This window comes from Puma concolor, chromosome D3 (genome assembly GCF_028749965.1).
Source record: "Puma concolor isolate L17-30 chromosome D3, mPumCon1.1.hap2, whole genome shotgun sequence".
Classification (NCBI taxonomy): domain Eukaryota; kingdom Metazoa; phylum Chordata; class Mammalia; order Carnivora; family Felidae; genus Puma; species Puma concolor.
The window spans coordinates 37,288,710-37,311,603 of record NC_141678.1 but is presented as its reverse complement, the minus strand read 5'-3'; the positions used below and the strand labels follow the sequence as shown (position 1 = coordinate 37,311,603).

Below are 22,894 nucleotides of genomic sequence, written 5' to 3'. Positions count from 1 at the left end.
TCAACCTCTAGTCCCTCCCCTCTCCCCTGAGGTCTGGGGGAGGTCTGGAGGGAGGTCCTCCAACCACATGGCAGGTTCTTCTGGTGACCAGCCTCCATCCTTACATGATCTAGGAGCTTTCCAAAAGTCACCTCATTAACATAACAAAAGACACATTTACAGATCTCATCACTTAGGAAATTCCAAGCATTTAAGAACTCTGTGCTAGGAATAGGGGATAAAGACCAAATACATCTTTCTTCTGATAAATTACAGTATCACAACTTGACTAAACATTTCTCCAAAGATGATACAATGGCTAATAAGCACCTGGAAAGACGCTCAACCTCACCCATCATTAGGGAACTGCAAATCAAAACCACAATGAGATACTACCTCACACCCACCAGGAGAACCACCATCAAAAAACCAGAAAATAGGGGTGCCTGGGTGGCGCAGTCGGTTAAGCGTCCGACCTCAGCCAGGTCACGATCTCACGGTCCGTGAGTTCGAGCCGCGCATCGGGCTCTGTGCTGACAGCTCAGAGCCTGTAGCCTGTTTCAGATTCTGTGTCTCCCTCTCTCTCTGCCCCTCCCCCGTTCATGCTCTGTCTCTCTCTGTCCCAAAAATAAATAAACGTTGAAAAAAAAAAAAAACAAAATAATCAGAGTTGTCAAGGATGCGGAAAAAGTGGAACGCTTGTGCACTGTGAGTGGGAATATAAAATGACGCAGTGCTGTGGAAAACAGTATGGCAGCTCCTCAAAAAAGTTAAAAACAGAATTACCACACGACCGAGCAATTCTACTTTTGGGTATAAACCCCAAAGAACTGAAATCAGGGTCTTGGAGAGATACATGTAGCCATATTCACGGCAGCATTATTCACAACAGGCAAAATGGTCAACGCAGTAGCCATCAGGCTAGCCAGTCATAAATGAGAAATACTGCAGGATTCCATTTAAATCAAGGACCTAGTGCAGTCAAATTCAGAGACAGAAAGGTCATTGCCGGGCTGTGGGCAGGGAGACTGGGGAGTTCCCGTATAATGGGTACAGAGTTTTAGGTCTGCAAGTTGAAGAATCCTGGAAGTTGGTTGTAGAGCGTGAATGCACTTAACACTACTCAACAATACCCTTAAAAATGTTTAAGACAGTAAAATTTGTGTATGCGTATTTAACCATAATTAAGTTTTTTTAAAGAGAAAAATTATACAATACATACAAATTCTGATCATCACTTGGAGTTGTAACAAGCAGATTTCCACTCAGAACCAGGTAGTGGGTTTTAAGCACCGTCTCCCTAACTGACAGAAGGACCCAGCCGTGTGCCCGACGACAGAAGGACCCAGCCATGTGCCCGACGACAGAAGGACCCAGCTGTGTACCTGACAGGAGAACCCAGCCGTGCCAGGAGGACAGAGACACTTCTCTAAACGGGATGCCGCCTCCTGTCCCGGCCGCAACTTGTCCGCCTTTTTGCCAACCTCCATGGAAATATTTGAGATTCTGTGAAACCATGAAGTGTGAGAGGGGACATTAATATTTAAAAAGACGCTTTCTAGAGACCTAGCACATTACTTAATGAATTTGCTCATGTATTAAATCAGAGCTTTCCTGCCGGTTTGGGAGTAGCTCCTACACGATTATAGAGGGAATGTGTAAAAGCCCATCATTACTGTCACTACACGGTGAAGGTCCCCAGCCAACATTTTAGACCTTACAAACAAGGTTCCAGAAAGCACACCCAGAACTGGAAGTAGTTTGGCCATAACTGAGCAGCTTTCTTTATGGGATAAGCACTAACTGAGCAGGTGACAGCATTCTTGATGTTATTACAAAGAAACGTCATCTCAGTTCAAGGGCAGAACAGAAGATGACAGAACTGTTTTGTTTTCTCTATATTTCATCCTCAGCTAAGATTTCACCATTATGTACTCGCATTTTATATCCACATTAATTGGAGGATGGATAATCTAGGTCATTTCCCACACATTTCAGAATATTAATATTTAACAAAGTTTTGGTGAGGAACACAAATATATCTAGATTAATAAATATAGGAAGTAATAAGGGTGAATCAAATCTCTTCAGTTTGGTTTCAAATTAAAACTATCTGTTTTTCATTCTAGAAGATTCCAAGTACCTGCTTTGCTGTAATCCCTGACCATAAGATGCTTTGATGAGGATGTACTCAATGTTGCTAAGAACAGACATGAAATCGGAGCGTGTGACAGGTTTTTCAGAAACAGAGTTAAAATATCTCCAAAAATTCTGTGGGGGAGAAACACAATTCAATTACATTCAGGTTACACATCCTCAGGGGCTTGTGAACTTAGTAATTCTCTGGTCAATTTCTCTGGAAGTGAGCCCCGTCTCGCGCAGGAGAGCAAACATAACGGAGGCAGCTCTGCGGTCACCTCCCAGGCGGCAGGGACGCCAGCCTCGTTTGTCAGCAGACAGGTGTCACCTACGGCAGGTGAACAGTGAACCGTCCACAGACCTCCACCAGGCAAGTGGACACGCACCTGCCAGGTCCAAGCAAGTCCAGAGACTTCACACCATTACATCCACTCAGATGGAGACATGGGTATCACGATGGAGGATTTAGGGTGCAATCTGCACCAAGGTAACACAAACCTAGTATACAGTTCTTGAGAACATGAAACTTGGGATTGTTTTCACAAATCTTACCAAACCCGCTGGGATTTTAATCTCCAGGTCTTCTTGCTTGCTCTCGTATTGGCAACTTGTCATTCCACTGCCCCCAGAGCTAAATTCACACCCTTAAGGGACATGTGCGAAAAGGGGACCCCGTCACCTCTTTCATTCCCACTTCTTGGTCTTGTCGCACGCCATTCTCTGGGGCTGGCACATCCATGTAGATGACTTGCTTTCTGGTCCGGCCTCCTTTGATGAGCACTTGGGGTTCAAGGTTGAAGGTGCCCATGCCATTGGAAGAATAGAAGGCCACGCTGTACTTCAGTCTGCCACCGTAGGCCAGGAGCTGTGGGACAGTAAATGGCTTACACCTCTTATGTGCGCTGGTTTAAAGCTTTCACCACAAGCCTGCTGCCACTTGAAAGAAATCACACATCACATGGGTGGGATAGGTTGTCTGGAATTTCCTTCCTTTTAATTCTACCTAATTATGGATTATTACGTTGACTCAGGCTATAGTTTTTTTGTTGTTGTTGTTTTGTTTCTTAAGTTTAGTTATTTTGAGAAAGAGCAAGCAACAAGCAGGGGAGGAACAGAGAGAGAGGGAGAGAGGGAGAATCTCCCAAGCAGGCCCCGCACTGTCAATGCAAAGCCCAACTCGGGGCTCGAACCCACAAACTGTGACATCACGACCTGAACCAGAATCAACAGTAGGACGCTTAACCGACTGGGTCACCCAGGTGCCCTAGTTTTTTTGGTTTTTTGTTTTTTTAAAGTTAGAGATGTTTTATACGTTCCTTGTTTTGTTTGTTTTAACTGAGGCATGTTTGGAATGTAAAAAGCTGTACACATTTAAGTTGTACAACTCCACGAGTCTGGGGATCAGTATACACCTGTGAAGCCACCACCATCATCAAGGCCACCACAGACAGGTCCATCACCTTCCAGAATTTCCTCTTGATGGCACCCATGGAGGGCAGCACCAAAGTAACAAATCTGTGTGGTAATGATCCTGATTATTTTCAAACTCCTTTGAATTAAAAATAACCTACAGCTATAGGAACACTGGATACATATTTGCCAATTTTAAAGATCTGGGTGAATTCACTCACACACTCAAATTGATTTAAACAAAAATGCAAGTGAGGCCTTCAATACTCTGTTATAGTAGGTTTTTACAGCCCATCCCCCTCCCCAACCAACGACTGGCGATTTCTTAAGAGGAAACACAGCATCTAGGTTTGCACTGAGCTTACATTAAGAACAATGAAAAATATTTGTGAAATCAGAGAGAGAGAGAGAGAGAGAGAGAGAGGGAGACACAGAATCAGAAGCAGGCTCCAGGCTCTGAGCTGTCAGCACAGAGCCCAATGCAGGGCTTGAACCCACAAACTGCGAGATCATGACCTGAGCTGAAGTCAGATGCTTAACCGACTGAGCCGCCGAGGCACCCCATGGGGGGATTTTGCTAAGTGTTAAACTTCTCCAGCCCCACTTAGAAGAGTGAACTCATAACCCCCTCGGTTACTAGTAGGCTAACACAGTCCATTGTGATTTCGGACGAGACCCGAGTCTCCCAGTCCTAGGCTGGGCGTGGGCCTCACCTGGTCTCCCTGGAACCGCTCTGGCAGTCTCCAGTAGAACGGCTCCGTGTGAATATGCTGCCTGACAGTCACGGCGTCCAGGAGGACATCAGGAGCCTGGTAATACACCCCCTGGGTCGTGCCCCTGAGGTTGCTCTGAGAAACCACACGCAGGAGCGGCTGACCCGAGCCCAGCGTTATCTGGTCATGGAAGGAAAGAAAAATACACCTTAGGACACGAATTCACACCTCCCCTTTGATTTGTCAGATTCTACTATCGTTTCACAGACGAGATAGCTTCATTATTAAAACAGGAGTAACACAGATGTTTCCTTCAAACTCAAACCTCTGGGTTAAGGTGAAAACTGCACGTGTTTTACACTATTGCGTTTTGGGCCAAGCTACTGCTATGCTGGGGCAGGATTCAATCCTATGAAGGAGGCTGTGGTGCGTTGCAGTCTTATCTTCTTGCCAAGTAAAGCTTTTGACAGATTAGCTAAGGAGCGACACGGGGTGCCTTCCGTCCCCGCTTCATTTCTTTCCTCGGACGGCAGAAAACAGAGCTCCGATTCACAGCGAACCCAGGTCAGCTTCCTGGAATTTCTGATGCCATCAGAGCAAAGTTTAAAGTACTTGACTGTCTCCCCCACCATCACCCAACTTCCACGGTGGGGAGGGTGTTGAAAACAGCACGCTTTACCGCGCGCACCACTCACCGGGGTCCTCACATAACCCTCGAGCTCTGAGCAGACTTGTGACAGCCCGAAGCAGAAGCAGGGGGTGCACCCCAGAGGGTCGTCGGCGCGGAGAGCATAGGTGCCGGCTCGACACTGGCTGCACTGCAGGCCAAACACATTTTCCTAAAGGAGAAAAAGCAACAGACTCGTCTGTTGTTACCTAAAAAGAAGAGGTGTGATTTCGGAACAGAAATGAGAGCAGACAGCAAACTCATTTGGAAGCAGCACACGTCTCAGAAATAGCTGTTTCCTTGGGCAAAACAAGCTCCCTGACCTCAAGGAACACCCGCCCTCTGACGCCATCAGTGATTCCCAAACGCAGCTAACCATCAGCATCACCTTGGAGGCCTTGGCAATATATAGATTGCCTGATGAGCCTTTCCTGGAGCAGCCAGGGAGGCCTCCCCGAGGCCCCAGGTGACTCTGATGGCCCGTCAGGTGGAGAACACAGACCAGGTGATCACTGAGGCAGGCCCTTCCCGTCCTGTTCAGGTGAAAGTTGCCGTCACCTGTGTGGTAAGCCAAAGGTATATTCACTGGTGTTTCCATTGGTCCCGGGCCGCAGTATCTGCATGGGCGCTCCCTTCCTCACCCCTAGTCACTAGTCAGCCCACTACTCTCTCTCTCACCAGCCCCTGAAAAGGATCAGAGGAGGTAGCCAGTCACCTCCTAATCACAAGCACAAGGGGGAACCCAGTGGAAACACACAGAGTTAAACATGATGTTGAAATCTTACCTGCTGGGAAAACAACAAGCACAAATTGCCTTCAGTCTGGCCAGCACATACCAAAGAATAATTATCAGCTATAAAATCACATCTTCTTGAAGCCCTGGGTTACCCGTTTTGCCTGAATATTCAAGACGCACTGGCTACTCAGCCAACCGGAACACGAAAGAAAACTCCGCGTCTTTCAGTTCAGTTCCATCATCTGACACTTGCAATAACCAGTAAAAATTCCACTTTAGAGAAGTGTTCTAGAAGGGCCTACACCGAATTGTAACTCAAACCTAGAAGGCAGTGAGAACCATGCCAAGTGTCTAAAACCTAGCTGCTGATGTAAATACAGTAAAACCTTGGATTGCGACTAACCTGTTCTGTGAATGTTCTGCAAGACGAGCAAACATTTCTAACAAACTTTAGCTTGATAAATCAGTGTCTCTCAATTGGAGTAGAACCTACTCCTAGTAGTGATGCCGAATGTCACGTGATCCCAACTGAGCCAATGTTTCTTCTCTCTCTCTCTCTCTCTCTCTCTCTCTCTCTCTGTCTCTCACTGCTGGATTGTGAGTGATCCATGCAGTGTCACATTTCTGCGAAATCCTCCAAAGGAGGCAAAAGCAAGTGTCACTGGATAGGTTCCTTGTGAAAGTTGCCCAAAAAGAAAAAAATCCCATTGAGCCAATAGGCAGCAGTGATCCCACTGCTGATAAAGTCGTCCTACACGATAACCCTCCTTTCTCTTGTCTCCCTCACACCAGCCACAAGGGTTTTCAAAGGCAAGTGCAGGTTAGTTTGTTTACTTTTCTTGATATTTTGTATTTTCTTTCTTATTTTGTATTGTACTACAGTATTGTGATCATTTTTATATGAATATTTTTGGGGTTGTGGAACTAATCACCTGAGCTTCCATTATTTCCTATGGAAAATTCGCTTTGATGTACAAGTGCTTTGGATTACAAGCATGTTTCTGGAACAAATTATGCTCACAAACCAAGGTTCTACTGTAGTCAAAAGCCCAAAAGTCCTAGTGGTGCACGTGAGAGGGGAAGACCGTGGAACGCCGAGGGCCGTTACCTTGCAAGAGCAGATACCGGTTTCCTCCGCACAGCTGCAAAGACTCTGTTCCTCATCACAGGTGTCTGCCGAGGTCCCTCTTGGGTCACAGTCACAGGGCACGCAGTCTGGAAAGTCTCTGTACCCCAGGGAGCACTGGTGGCAGCTCGGTCCACCAAACGCTGGCTTACATCGGCAACGGCCAGTGAGCACATCACACTGATGACTGGCTGACCCAATAGCACTGCAATTGCAGGCCTGGAAAAACAAACTAACTAAATAAAAAGGTACCTTTTACATTTTCATAATGTACCCATGTGGGATTACAGAAGAACACTGAGTGTGGGGAAGTGGTCGGGATGAGTGGGCCTCTCCCAATATGGCTCCATGGTTTCACTTTGCCAAGAGCCAACGGGAGGCGGTGACTGCCATGCTGGACGGCTGTGCCCCGTTCAGCACATGCGCACTGGGCTCAACCTGTGACCTGAAAGTCAACATCATCTTACAGGTCAAAGTCAAGTCTGTTTTCAAAACACAACCTCTATCTAAGCTTCACTGAGGAAAGCTACATAGAAAACAGAACCAAGGAAGACTGGATACAACCCTCCAACAAAGTGACTTATGTCCTTCTCCTGGAAGATAGTGTACGTGCAGAATACATTTAAAGGGCACTAAAATAAAGTTTTCCAGCCATCAATTCCACAGCCAGTTCTCGAAGAAAATGTAGAATGATGTACTTTAAAGGTGCTGCCTGAACCCGTACTGAGTTTTATTTATTTATTTCTTTTTTAGTTTTTTTTTTTTAACGTTTATTTATTTTTGAGACAGAGAGAGACAGAGCATGAACGGGGGAGGGGCAGAGAGAGAGGGAGACACAGAATCGGAAACAGGCTCCAGGCTCTGAGCCATCAGCCCAGACAGAGCCTGACGCGGGGGCTCGAACTCACGGACCGTGAGATCATGACCTGAGCCGAAGTCGGACGCTTAACCGACTGAGCCACCCAGGCGCCCCACCCGTACTGAGTTTTAAATGCAAACCACAGAGCTGTTCACCGGGTTGAGGTCAAGCGAATGGATGACAGAGAAGGAATGTAATTTGCTCCAGCAAAGCGCTTCTCAGTTAAGAAAATGCCGATGGCAGCGCGCACCTGGCATCCGAGCTCTGGGTCGCGGCCCCAGTATCCGTCCTCACATTCGTCACAGGATGCGCCCCGAGTATGAGGAGGGCAGATGCACTGTCCCGATTCCGGGTGACAAGTGTGCTGCGTGTGGGCGCAGTCACAGGCTGCAACGAAGAAGACAGTGTTGTAACACATCAGGACCACCGCGCGATGGAAGGCGTCCGAGTTGATGCCACAGGTCATCTCCCTTTTATTAATTATCCAAAGCATTCTAGACCATTCTTCTAGTTCCTAACAGAGACCTCGTGGTTCCCAAGACCCGTCCGTGTCTCCCGGGAGGTGGCTGTTCCTCCTTGTCAGGAGCTGCTGCTGGAAACGGGGTAACCGGGACAGAGAAACAGAAGTAGGCGGGAAGATACAGCCAATACTCACAGGGCATTTATTGTGTTCCAAATGCCTATGCTCAACATTTAAAATAACTCCTGGGTGGAGATTACAATCAGCTTCTCTATTTTACAGATGAAGAAATGAAAGCTAATCGAAGTTCACATCATTATTAGTAAAGCCTGACCAGAGATTCCAGGCAGATGAAAAACACGGGCCAGGAAACAGAAAAAAGGTATGAAATCCTACACACTCAAAAGAGAAAAAGTGAAGGAACTTAACAGAATTAGAAGTCAAAGGAGAGCTCCAAGAAAAGTCGGGAAATTACTATAAAGTCTCAGATAATGAATTCCAGAGCTTACGTGTACAGCCGCCGTCCTGGAACGCATAGAAGCCGCGTGCACACCTGTCGCACTTTTCCCCAGCCACACCTGGCACACAGTGACATCGGCCTTCCTCCGTGCAGTCATCCGACAGGGAGCCTGGCGTGCTGCAGTTACAGGGCAAGCACCCAAGCCCTGTGTCCAGCCCATAATAGCCATGCTGTTTCACAGGAGGGACAGAATTGTGGAAGCCACAGATAGATTTTAGTTAGCCACTAATACTCACGAGAATGTTTCCCAAGTCAAACACAGGATGTTTCACAGAATCATAAAGTGCTCACGACGTCATTCCACCCCCTTACAGACTGAACACTGGTCCACAGGTAAGGACCCACAGCATTCACCAGCCGTGTTTGGGGCATGAGCTCTTTCCGGCAGTCATGAAGTCCATTTCACTGGGAACCAATGTTCAGGTATCGATTACAGACCTCGCTGACACATACTTTAATTGTACGCAATGACCAGCAGGCCTCTTACCGAGCACCGGTCACACTGCTGTCCAGTCACATGCGGTTTGCAGTCACAGACTCCAGTCTCCAGATGGCAGACACCAGAAAGGGAGCCTTTTCCATGGCATTCACAGGCTAACACACACAAGAGACACATTTGTGCCCATTGCTGGGTATAGCTGTAATAAGACCCCTTAATCCCCAAAAGCAAAATTTTAAACATTCATGTTTCAAATCCTAAAGCTAAAATAAATCACTTTCAAATGACTTTTAAAATTTAGTATTTTTCTGAAAAGTAGGCCAAATGGGGTTGGTGGAAGGAACCATCGCACAGAAAAACCACTGAAGCTATGACGATAGCAAGTAGCAAACGATCTTAACCAATTTCATGAATTCCTTGAGTCTGTAAAAATGAGCCACCAATGTTTATTAACAAATCTTCATAAGAAACATACGACGGAGATTTCTTTTTTTTTTTTTTTAATTTTTTTTTCAACGTTTTTATTTATTTTTGGGACAGAGAGAGACAGAGCATGAATGGGGGAGGGGCAGAGAGAGAGGGAGACACAGAATCGGAAACAGGCTCCAGGCTCCGAGCCATCAGCCCAGAGCCTGACGTGGGGCTCGAACTCACGGACCGCGAGATGGTGACCTGGCTGAAGCCGGACGCTTAACCGACTGCGCCACCCAGGCGCCCCATGACGGAGATTTCAAAATCAACTGAGTCGCCTGCTCTCATTCCAATCATGTAGATATTTAATATTTTAAAGCTCCGTTATAACAATCTAAATAGCTAATGTTACATTTCATAGTTTAATGTGACATATTTCCCTGTTTTAAGTCACAAGTTATTTGTAGCTCTAACGTACTTAACTTCAGGCCAAACACTTCAATTTTATCTATAGTTATACCTATTGATGTTTTATCTATAGTTATAATATTGATGTTTCAAGCTACCAAGTCCCTCACCTTTTCAGAGTGATGCAATCCAAGAATTGTTTAATTGGTATTTATAAACTAGCCGTCAATATGCATGTCCTTGAAAATATTTAATATGTTCACTGACAAAATACCCCAGAAATGCACACGGCTTATGAACGCTTGCACTCAGGGAATGCGCACTGTCATATGGTGTAATGAGGTAAGAAGAGAAAAACTTCACAGGTTATCTCACTTGTGCCACTGCGTGTGGCACAGCAGTAGCAGACAACAGGACACTGCAAGGCTGAGGCTCAGAGGAAAGGCAGCGTAACTGACTGCGGCCAAGGCACTGAGGTGGTGTTCCCCAGCGGAAGTGGATCCACGATGCCCCCTGCAGGAGGCTGGGGAAGTGCTAGGGGCCCCACTCGCCGCTGCCCATTCCCTTGGCTCAGCTGTGAACACTCGACTCACTCTTTGTATTACATGTGCCTTCTGGGGCCTTGGACTCTGGAGACACCGCCCTTCCCAGGGCTAGTCAATGTCCAGAAAGAATAAATAGCTTGCCAGCCAGAACGCCTTTCGTGTGCAAACGAACCAATCCGGAGCCCACACCCACAAAGGCCTTCTTATTGGGCCTTCCCTTCATTCGGGCTTCACCTCCACCGTCCCCAGGACCTTTCACCCCAGGGCCATGCCTCAGACAACTAGGGATGGGTCCCATGCCCCAGAGCCTGCTGAAATTGTTTAAAGTAGCCAATCCTAAACCCGTTTACTCTGCCTTGCCCTTTCCTTCCTAAGGAAACCACAGCAAAGGCTCTAAAAACCACATTTCCCCTCCTGACCTACATGGGTGCTTCCTGAGTGCCCTCCCCACAATGCCTTGGTGTGTCCCCTCCTCCTGGCATCTGCTGGCCTTGCCATACCTAAATAACAATACACCGTGTGCGCGTGTGTGTGTGTGTGTGTGCGTGTGTGTATATATATATACATGTGTATGTATGTATATATACGTATATATACGTATATATATGTATATATATATGTATTTATATATACAGCTTATTTTTTTTTTAATTATTTGTTTTTCAACGTTTATTTATTTTTGGGACAGAGAGAGACAGAGCATGAACGGGGGAGGGGCAGAGAGAGAGGGAGACACAGAATCGGAAACAGGCTCCAGGCTCTGAGCCATCAGCCCAGAGCCTGACGCGGGGCTCGAACTCCCGGACCGCGAGATCGTGACCTGGCTGAAGTCAGACGCTTAACCGACTGCGCCACCCAGGCGCCCCATATACAGCTTATTTATTTTGAAAGAGAGAGAGCACAAGTGGAGTAGGGGCAGAGAGAGAGAGGGAGAGAGAATTCCAAGTAGGCTCCGCACCCTGTCACTGCAGAGCCCCACATAGGGCTCGAACTCACGAACTGTGGGATCATGACCTGAGCCAAGATCAAGAGTCAGATGCTTAACCAACTGAGCCACCCAGGCGCCCCATAAAACCTGTATTTTAAAACACTCCTCCGCATCTATTTTCAATTGTCGCCCATAGAAAACATCACACACCCATTTACTCACATGCACACACCCATGTGCGTGCGCACACACACCACACGCACGTAAGTCCATCTGAGGTTCCATCTCTCCTGATCCCGCTAATTGTCCCCCGTCTCCCTCCAACTCAATTTTCGCCTGCCTCTTGCCTCCTGGCTGCTAAAACTGCTTCCTCCTAACATCTCCCAGGACCTCCCGGGGCAAATTCAATGAACACACTATGGGTCTTCATCTGGCTGTATCTTCCCGTGACATAGACTCATCGCCCACTCCCGCTCACCAAGGTTAGGGACACCCTTCGGTTTCCTTCTCGTATCTTGTGTCTCTCCCTCTGGTGCCTGCCCCTCTGTGTCTCAGGGAAAGCCTCCCCTTCCTCTGGGGAAAGGTCAAAGTTCACTGTATGACCACCACCAAATATTGATGATAATAAATTGTATTTACTGTCCTGTCAGTTTGCACCCATATCACATTACAGTAGCTCTCATTCGACCTGCGTAACAAACTGAGGAGAGACGCGTTATAATTGTCTCTGTTGTCCAGTGTGGAATCTGAAACTTAGAGACATTGTGTAAGTTGCCACAGGTCACACAGCTGTCAGTAGTTGTCCTGCTATGGTAACAATTCTAATAGGAATTATTACCAAAAAGTTTTTTTTACTGTAAATAATACTAATTTAAAATAGTTGCCATTAGGGGCGCCTGGGTGGCTCAGTCGGTTACGCTTCCGACTCTTGACTTCAGCTCAGGTCATGTTCTCACAGTTCGTGGGTTCGAGCCCCACATCGGGCTCTGTGCTGATGGTGCGGAGCCTGCTTGGGATTCTCTCTCTCTCCCTCTCCCTCTCCCCTCCCCTGCTCATGTGTGCACGCTCTCTCTCTCTCTCTCTCAAAATAAATACACTTTAAAGAAAATAAAATACAAAAAAATAAAATAAAATAGGTGCCAATAACCGACTGCTAGGTGCTTTACATATAATTCTCATAAGAAGCCCATGATATCAAAATTATACCCACCTAACATATTTCGTATAAGGTGCCTTGAACAGTAGAGCTTGGTGGGGTTCCAGTGCCCCTGGGCTGTCCTGCAAAACCATTCCAGAAGCACCAATTCTGCTACCACACCAAAGCTGATGCGTCTCGGAGCTCCATTTCCTCCCTGATTCCTGCACACTTGAGTATCCAAATGCCTTCCCAACAACCCCCTAGGAATTCCCATGTCAGTAATACTGAATACTGGGATTCTCATTGGGGTTAACCTAATAAAACAGTAGCATATTAGCAGGTGGGGCCTCTGGGAAGTCCATGAGAGGGATTCTATCATAGCCTGGAAAGATTTCTTTTTTATTATTATTCTTTTTTATTATTTTAGAGAGAGAGAGAGAGAGAGAGTGAATATGCGAGCAGGGGAGAGGGGTGGGGGAGGGAGAGACAGAGAGAGAGAGAGAAGCAGTTTCCATGCCCAGTGTGGAGCCCAGTGTGGGGCTTGGATCTCACAACCCCAGGAGCATGACCTGAGCCAAGATCAAGAGTCAGACGCTCGACCAACTGAGGCACCCAGGCGCCCCTGGCCTGGAAGGATTTCTAGTGAAATATCCAGAAATAGTAAGAATTCATCTCCTCAAAGCTGGGGAACAGGAAAGAGGAAATGAAGCAAGAATAAACCTTACAAATGCTTGGAAACTAGAAAGAACCGGGACAGTGTCCCTCTATAACCAGTCCAGCCGCCTGGGCCACCATCCTGCCTGTCCTAACCCCTCCCTGCCTCCCAACCTCCAGCGGTCACGGAGCTTCTTCACTTCTACCCCATGACAAAAGCTCTGCTGGAAACCCTCATTAATTCTGCCAGCAAGTTTCTTTTCTGGCCTTGTCTGTCTTCTTGTCAACTCCGTCCTCCACAGCGGTTCCAGAGTGACTGTTCAACACAGATCCGTTCAGGTGAGCTGGAGTCCGGGACAGACGGTGCTGTGCGGTCCACACTAGATGCAGTCTGCTTTCCGCCCGTAAGCCGAGGCTCCTGCCCTGGCCCCACCTGCCTTTCACTTTCTAGAACACTCTTTCCGGACGCTGCTCCTCCGGCCTGGACGACACTTTCCCACCACTTGCCAGCCCACCTGGTCACCTCCTACCCATCCTCCTAGACTCACATCAAGTGGCATTTCCTCCAGAAATTGCCGTGGATGGCCCTGGGCCCTTGCGGACCTTTGTGCGCACCCCAGGGATGGTCATTTATCACCCTAGAGACTTGTCTGTCATATCTGCCTGGCGCTACGTGCACGTGTCTCCTGAGCCCTGGGATGTGGCCGATGCAACTGACCAGCGAGATCTCAAATTTCCCTTAAATTAAGACCTGGGCCAACAGCTCGGACCCAGACCCAGATCCTATATGTTCTGACCCTCTTCCCCACTTCTGTTCATCACCAAGACCTATTATCTATGCAAAATACCGAAGCAGTTTTGTCAATGCAGATGCAAATATAAAGGAAAATGATTCTTTTTTTTTTTTTGGTCACAATGAAAAACTTTGAAATATGTTTGAATAACTCGGGTATGTAAATTCCCTTTTGCAGCTATGAATTTTATGTTATCTAAATTACAGATCAAGTGTTTCTTAGGAAAAGTTAGCATCCTAATTGAAATAGGCTATAAAATATGCACTGAATTTTGAAGGCTCAGTCTTAAAAAGGAAAGAAAATATCTCATTAATACTTTAAAAAATTTGATTACATGACAAAGTGATACTACTTTTACGTATTGGGTAAAATAAGATGTATTATTAAAATACATTTCATCTCTTTATGTGTTGACAAGAAAAGAACTTCTAAATGTTTATTTATTGGTTTTTGAGAGAGAGAGAGAGCACACCCAAGTGGGGGAAGGGCAGAAACAGAGACACAGAATGTGAAACAGGCTCCAGGCTCTGAGCTGTCAGTGCAGAGCTTGACGCGGGGCTCGAACCCATGAACCATGATACCATGACCTGAGCTGAAGTCGGATGCTCAGCCAGCTCAACGCTCCAGCCACCCAGGCACCCCGGTGACTAGAAACTTTAAAATTACTTGTGCGGTTTACATTTCTACTGGATGGCATTAATTATAGAAAAATAATAAAAAGTATCATTTTTATTATTAGCATGTATAACAGCTACCATTTATTCCATGTCCAGAACTTTGTTATCTCACTGACTTCTCACATATATGTGTATATACACACATATATGCCTATGACTATTTTATGTGTAAGGAAATAGCGGTTCAGAGAGGTTAGTAAATTTGTCTATTGTCACCCAGCTGGTTGTGACCAACCCTGAGCTCTAACCCGCATCAGTCAGACTCCAAAGCCTGAGACCCACATCTGTGCTTCACCTCCACACCATTACATGTAGCTCCTTAACAGACCTGGGTCGGGGCGCCTGGGTGGCTCAGTCGGTTAAGCGTCCGACTTCGGCTCAGGTCATGATCTCACGGTTCGTGAGTTCAAGCCCCGCTTCGGGCTCTGTGCTGACAGCTCGGAGCCTGGAGCCTGTTTCAGATTCTGTGTCTCCCTCTCTCTCTCTGACCCTCCCCCGTTCATGCTCTGTCTCTCTCTGTCTCAAAAATAAATAAACGTTAAAAAAAAATAGACCTGGGTCATAATTTTTCCAACTTCTACGACAATACTTAGTATAGTGACTGCTTAATAAATGATGAACGAACAAACAATGAATCATCAAGGTTTGCAGTAAAGATGAAAAGAAATGGCATGAGTGTAGTGAAAACATTCTGTAAACTTTGAAGCTTTTCACAAATACCAGGTATCATAATTATCGTCCTATGATAACCAATCTAGGTGGCCTTGCTGATCAAGTCGACTGGCCCAAGGCTACAAAGCCTTACCTGCCTGGGAAAATATCTTTTCTGTATCGCTAGCACCCTCTTGTGTCCCCATGTTGTAATAGCATAGTAGGACTGGACATAGGAAATTATCAAAAAAATTTAAAAATGCCATTTTTTCTCTTTCACACCTTCAAGATCTGTGCCTAGAAATCTGAGGGCTGTATTACCAACTTGTAAGTTGGTCATCTCAGGTATATGAAATTCTGCTTTCCTCAATGAATGATTCTAAGTGATCCGTAATGTCGGGAAGGAAGCACAGCCCTGCAGAGCAACGTGAGAGTCAGTAGTCCGGGCACAGACCTCTGAGACTCTAGGGTTGGAGTCTTCCCATTTCCCACCCTGTATCTGGAAATCCCGTCCGACTCAAGAGACCCCTGAGCCTGTCCTCACAAACACTGCAGACTTTGACACCACTCTGCCTTCGCCACGGTCACTGGGAGCACTTGACCACTGTCAAGTCCCACTTTCTCCCCCAGTGGAAGGGCACTTATTTGCTAGACCATCTGACCTCGTTTATAGGACCTGATCGAGCTAAGGCAGGGCAAGCAGGGAAGACATAGGTCTTGGGTCTACACTGGCATTAACACAAGCACCAGTTGAGATAAAGTTACCCCATAGGCTGAGCCCTTTGTGACACATGTAAGTAGATGGATGGAGACTTCACATGGCGATTAGTAACGGCTCTGACTTCGCAGCCCACACACTCACCACGGCAATTTTTAGCAGTCACGGCATCCCCATAGAAGCCGTCCGCACACCTCTCACAGTGGGCACCAGCCGTGTTCCCAATGCATTTCAGGCACTCTCCGGTGACGGAGTCACAGTGACCGGCCTCTAAGGGATCCACATTGCCGCTGCAGTCGCAGGGAACACAGGATTCCCCGGGCACTGTTGGGTTTCCATAGTAACCGTCTGCGCATCTGCAAAAAGGTTGAAGGAGGGATCCAACTGAATGCAAATACTCTAGACACAACCCCACCATCCAGGGATTCTCTGAATGGTTAATAAGTCAGACAGAACTCTTTTTACGTAAGATTTATTGTGGAGTGCAACACTGAGTTCGGGCGTTCAGATCTCCTCACTCGTTGTGAAGGCAGAGAGTGCATCCAAAATGAGCCATACATCCAAGCGGATGTGCACTCAGCCCTAGGCCAACTGTACCTGGATGCCACGGCCACGGGTATGGTGTGGTTCTCCTGGGGACTTTAGCCATAGCCGGGCACTGATACTTACACATGGGAAAAGACAGCGTTGGCTTTCAGGCGCCAGAGGATGGCTATTAAATCAAACTACCCCTCACCTCTGAAACTATCCAGAGTAAAGGGAGATTTCAATGTGTGAACAGCAAACACTGGCTCCTCACTGTGTCTATTGTCACTGACGAGAACCCATATTAGCTCAAGGAGGCTGAATGCTGTTCTTGAAAATTTCCCAGGGAGTTTTTCACACTAGTTTTTTAATCGGCACACTGGCTTTTCTCTATAATTATGTGAAATAATAATCACACCCCAAAGCTCTAAAATCATACTTAGCTACACATTTAAAAGTAAACACATATAACTGATATTGAAGTAACAAAAAAAAGTCTGATGCAACTTTTTGAAATCAATTGAGTGATGCAGACAGAGTACCTCTCGCACCAAGCTCCCGAGTATCCCGGTGCACACTGGTCACAGACCACTTCGTCCCCATCTTCTAGGTGGCAGGTGGGGCTGAAACTGTCAAAACACTACAGATTAACACAATTTTCCAATGGGTGGGGTAGAATTTCTAAACATTTGAAGTGTTCATCTTTTAGGGGTGCCTGGGTGGCTCAGTCGGTTAAGCATCTGACTCTTGCTCTCGGGTCAGGTCATGATCTCGTGGTTCATAAGTTCGAGCCCTTCATCGGGCTCTGTGTTGGCAGTGTGGAGCCTGCTCGGGATTCTCTCTCTCTCCCTCTCTCTCTCTCTCTCTCTCTCTCTCTGCGTCTCCTCTGCTTGCTCCCTCTCTCTCTCAAAATAAAATAAACATTAAAAATTTTTCAAAAACAAAAATAAAAATAAAATGCTCATCTTTTACCACTCCTTACAAACTTTCACTAGGTCTTTACTCCAGAACCCCGGTCCCCGACCATGCAGCCCATCTCACTGGGCAATGGCTGCTCACTGTTCCCTGTTCCTGCTTATCCCTCAGCCCAGAGGGCACTTCTTCCCCTCTCTGGCTGGGTTCATCTTATCCCCCATCCCCAACTCAGCAGCCACCTCCTCCAGGACGCCTTCTCTGATGCTCCTCCTGGCCAAGCCAAGTTCCCCTCTCTGGGTTCCCTGTCACTGGTCTGCTTGCCTCGGAGCCCTCTCCACACTGGCCAAGAGCGAGCTCGAGCTTGTACATGACGGCCCATCAACATTCTCCAAAGGACCCCCACGGCTGACAAAGGTCCCTTCAACCTCTGTTCCTGGGTTTTGGGGGGACCTGTGAAGGGAGCCATGGGGGCAGCTGAGAATCTCCCACGATTTCATCCGAGTAGCCCTGCCTGTATCTGTTTTGCATGGTGCAGTTTCAAATAAAAATCCCCATGGAAGAATTCCCTGGGTCATGAAGGAAGAAGGGTCCTAACGGGAAAACCAGCAAGAGAGAAGCATGTTTTTAAACCACTGGCCTGCGAATGAGGCCGTGTGCACCACTGGCCCCTTCCACCTCCCCTCACGCTTTGTGCGGCAGGACCAACTGTGATTTCACAGATGGGATCTGCTCCTTTGTGCTACCCCACCTTGGCATACTCAGTTCCATCTGCCCGGAAGGCCCTTCTCTGCGGCCTTCAAATTCCTTCTTATCCTCAAGCCTCAGATCAAAGGCTTTCTCTGAGTCATTCCTGGCAGATTCACACTCTCCGGACAGTGGACATACCTCCACCGAGTCATGACCACAGTGCGGGTTCCATGGGACCAGCAGCCGTGGATGAACACGTTGAACCAACCATGATGCTCAGTAGGCACTTGATAAATATCGGTTGAATCATTACGTGAGTTCAGCCCATTTTCAACAAGCCTCATATTTACCTATTTTGGGCATTATATCAAAAACTTCTTAAGGCCAGGAACAAAGTTTTATTCATTTCTGTGTACCTTATATGTCCCAGACCACTGGTAGGTACATACCCTATACATTAAAAGAATTAACGAGCAACGTTAGACCCAGAGGAGCAAAACTGTGCATCTTTCCTTGCCATCACATAACTTTTCTTATTTAATTTAATGCACCAAACTTGTTCTTTTTTTTTTTTTTTTTTTTTTTTAAAGAGAATCCAGGGGCACCTGGGTGGCTCAGTTGGTTAAACGTCCAACTTCAGCTCAGGTCATGATCTCACAGTTCGTGAGTTCGAGCCCCGCATCGGGCTCTGTGCTAACAGCTCAGAGCCTGGAGCCTGCTTCAGATTCTGTGTCTCCCTCTCTCTCTGCCCCTCCTCACTCATGCTCTGTCTCTCAGTCTTAAAAATAAATAAAACATTAAAAAAAATAATAAAATAAAATAAAATAAAAAAATAAAATAAAATAAAATAAAAGAGAATCCATTCCTCTACCTTTAATCCTACTTAATTACCACCGGGTTATCACACTCTTGTCACACACAAAGTCCGGCTCTGAAGAAATCAACGCACATCTGAATAGACATTGTGGCCGCACCGGGTGGAGCCCACCGGTGGAGTTGCCGGGCTTACTTGTTGGAGGCTGTGGAGAGGGGGCAGGCACACTGCTGACAGTCCCTAGGAGTCCCTCGGGAAGGCAGCCCGTAGAAGCCGGGCGCGCACTGCTCACAGTGGTCCCCGGTGGTGTTGTGCTTGCACGCCTAGAACACGTGAATGAGGAGAAGATTCAGTTCAGGTCTCCTTAAAGAACTCTCTGATTCATCTACAAACAACTTGAAGTCAGAGTGGGAGGGGAAAAAAAACAAAAAAAAGATCAAATGCTCAAACAAGTCACCAAACCCTGTCATATGAGGAGGGGTTGCCTGTGTCCAGATAAATGAATTAAAAAATGTAATTTGCACAATCTGTATAAATGAGAAGATTTCACTTCAGCCCATGCTGGAGGAACTGCTACCAGACTTGCCCGTCTGTGGGAAAGAACTAGAAAACTGGAGCAAAACATATCAAACAACTTCTTTCAGACACTGGACCACAGAGGGGTGCGGAAATACCTGAGACAAGGGAGGTGATGGGATGAACCCACGACCACATGTCTTTCTGCCCGGAGACACTTGCCAAGCTGGCAGGGAGTTGTGGGGGGTGGGGTGGGCAAGAAGGTGGTTTTGCTGAGTTGAGGAGACGGAGGTCAGAGTATGGGGAGGCTGGAACTGCAAGAATTTGGGCAGAGAACCAGAACTTCACAGAATAAGAGCTCCAGAAATCCCCACGGGAGACCCCTTCAAATAGCTACTGAATACTAAACTTCTTGTGTGTAGAGCGCGTTTCCATGAGGTCAGCTGAAAAATTCAGAACTCACCCAGAGCCCCAGGGACACTAGAATTGTAACCAGCCAGTATGGAGAATCTTTGTTAAACACCCAGAGCGCCCAGCAGAGACCCCAGAAGAAAAACTCATTTGCAGAAGGATTAAGCCTGCCCTAGAATAGAGGTTATTTTAGACCCACCCTAACAAAACTTAAAAACAAACCTGGAGACAATCAAGCTGACCTATGGTAATTTACTGCGTGCCAAAACAAACTCTGACATTCTTTAAAGGAAAGCGACAAAATCCAAAAACTTAACAATGCACAATATTCATCATGCAATCAAAAACTACTGGGTAGGGGCGCCTGGTTGGCTCCGTTGGTTAAGCATCTGACTCTTGATTTCGGCTCAGCTCATGACCCCAGGGTTGTGTGTTCGAGCCCCGCCTCGGGCTCTGCACTGGGCGTCGAAGCTGCTTAGGATTCTCTATTTCCCTCTCTCTCCCTCTGCCCCCTTCCTCTGCTCTCTCTCTCTCTAAAAAAAAAAAACCAGGGGCGCCTGAGTGGCTCAGTCGGTTAAGTGGCCGACTTCGGCTCAGGTCATGATCTCGCGGTCCGTGAGTTCAAGCCCCGCATCGGACTCTGTGCTGACCGCTCAGAGCCTGGAGCCTGTTTCCGATTCTGTGTCTCCCTCTCTCTGACCCTCCCCTCTTCATGCTCTGTCTCTCTCTGTCTCAAAAATAAATAAATGTTAAAAAAAATTTTTTTTTTTAATAAAAAAAATAAAAAAAACAAAAAACAAATAAACAAAAAAACCCTACTGGATATGCTTCCACTAGTCAAATCTGGGAAAATTTGGAATCCATGAGTCCAGAGAGATAATCAGTAGGTAAATAAGTAGACATAAGAAAGGGGTGTGGGGTTCTTGCTTACAGTGGAGGCTGTGTGCCAACCAGTAAGCATGGGGGGGAGTGCTGGAGTTGGAGAGCTACCCTTTTGCCAACATCGTGGTGGTGGGGCCAGAATCATCAGCGACTGCTACATCTAAGGGGAAAATTTGATGATGATTATGTCCACTTGCAAAATAGGTATGATATGATTTTTTGCTCAAAGGGCCAGAAGGGGGTTTTCTTTTTCTTTGGGAAAGCCATTATGTAGTTCTGCTAAAAAACCTACTAAGGGTCTGTTTTTTTCTTTTCATATAAGATTCTTTTTTAATTTGAAAGAGAGAGAGAGAGTGTGTGTGAGCAGGGGAGAGGGGCAGAAGGCGGGGGAGAGAGAGAGAGAGAGAGAGAGAGAGAGAGAGAGAGAGAGAGAGAGAAGCTTAACAGGCTCCACGCTCAGTGCAGAGCCAGACGCAGGGCTCAACCCCACAACCTTGGGATCATGACCTGAGCCGAAATCAAGAGTTGGACGCTCAACCGACTGAGCCACTTAGGCACCACTACTGCCGGGCCCCAAGTATCTGTTTAAATGCTGTCTCAGTCACCATCGCTTTAAGTGACCAGCCCCGTTGGAGGAGCTGGTATGTTAAGGATGAGAATGTTCATCTCCTTGGGAAGGAAAAACATCTTCTGTTGATTGGAAAAGAAAAATAACTTCACAGTGGAAAAACCCGACTGTCACCACCTTATCCGGCTGTCCCAGGCTAACGTCCCCGGGAAGAAGACCAGACCGCGTGTTCCTGACAGTGTGCACTGAGAGGGCATGTCACCTTCGCGTCTTCTTGCCTAAAATGCTTGACACTGGAAAGGAATGGGACATGAGTGGAAAACCTGACGAAATCGGAGTGAAGTCCGCAGTGGATGGGATACTGCCAGCGTGAATTTCTTAGTTTTAATCACTGGACTCTGGTTATGCAAGACCATCAGGGGATGATGTGTGAAGGTTGCACAGGGTCTCTCTACACTGGTTTTGTAAGCCTTTCTGTACATCTAACATGGTTTCCAAAACTTTTTCAATGACAAAAATCATTATCATTTATTATATTTAGAACTTGAAGGCCAGTGGCTATCAGCATCTTCGCTTTAACGGGGGTATCTATTTTTATATTTTGTCAATATATATTAATAGAAGCCTGTGCAAACACCCTTTCAGCTAGCCTGTACCTTAAGTCATCGGTGCCACAACCACGGTCTGCCGACCACCCCTCGCTATTGGCAGAGGCCCTTGGAAGGCTGGCCTCGAGAACGCACGTGGAAAGGCAGAGGCATTTAAAAAAAGCAACGACCTCATCAAGCTCTGGGAAACGATCCTGAGGCACTGAGTGTGTGTGCAAATCATCATTTTATGCATTTCCTACAGACACTTGCATTCCCAGAACAAAGAAAGGAACAAAGAACAAAATGAAAGCTTTACTTACAGAATCAAGAAAAACCAGGCTCTAGAGAGAATAAGCAATCCAGGGCATCTCCCTGGGTCTGATAATTAATTTTCCCTAGCCCTAGGACTCAATCAATCTCTTTTGGAAAGAGTATGAAGGTTTCCCTGCGGTGAATCAGACTCAGCTGATTAACATATGTGTTCACTCGATCTACGTGCAGTAAATCCATTAGAACCCAGGAGTATGGCCTGGCTTCCGGGCAAAAGAACCGAAAAGAATTTCTGATTGAAGTTAAAAAACAAGTCTTGCCCTGTATCTGCCCCAAAGTTCATTCTCAAGATTAACTGCATATTTGTCAAGCCATGTTTCAACTCATGTTGCATGAAAGAAGCACTTGTTTGAAGAGTTTATCCAAGCTAACAACTATGGAGCATTATATATTGTACAAATGAGTGTGATTATCAGAAGTTTTATTATCCCTTTTATGATATACTGTGTAATATGTTAAAAAATGCTAGGATTTTCATGTAAAACACCTGATCCTTTTTATTTAATTGGTGGATAATATTTTCTACCTGTATATAGCTTTATAATCTTACAAAGTAAGTTCGTTGTTCTAATAAAAAACCCGCAAAGAAATTATATATCCCTTTTCCGTTTTCACCAAAGTAACCTTTTTTTTTTTTTTTTCAAAAAAGAGTGTGTGTGGCGGGGGGAAGCAGGAAACATTTTA

General features: G+C 46.4%; 1 protein-coding gene across 3 annotated transcripts in view; it reads right to left on the bottom strand.

The window, feature by feature from the left end:
- LAMA1 (laminin subunit alpha 1) overlaps positions 1-22,894 on the bottom strand; it is a 168,978-nt gene that overhangs the window by 63,117 nt on the left and 82,967 nt on the right. For all 3 annotated transcript variants that reach the window (XM_086682493.1, XM_086682494.1, XM_086682495.1), the window contains exons 17-28: positions 19,109-19,236; positions 17,040-17,126; positions 16,117-16,328; positions 9,097-9,203; positions 8,599-8,779; positions 7,880-8,016; positions 6,753-6,989; positions 4,937-5,080; positions 4,242-4,421; positions 2,798-2,983; positions 2,123-2,250; positions 1,365-1,485 (exon numbers count right to left, since the gene is read on the bottom strand). In XM_086682493.1, the coding sequence (XP_086538619.1) occupies positions 1,365-1,485; positions 2,123-2,250; positions 2,798-2,983; positions 4,242-4,421; positions 4,937-5,080; positions 6,753-6,989; positions 7,880-8,016; positions 8,599-8,779; positions 9,097-9,203; positions 16,117-16,328; positions 17,040-17,126; positions 19,109-19,236 (1,848 nt within the window). The remainder of the gene's footprint in view (positions 1-1,364; positions 1,486-2,122; positions 2,251-2,797; positions 2,984-4,241; positions 4,422-4,936; positions 5,081-6,752; positions 6,990-7,879; positions 8,017-8,598; positions 8,780-9,096; positions 9,204-16,116; positions 16,329-17,039; positions 17,127-19,108; positions 19,237-22,894) is intronic.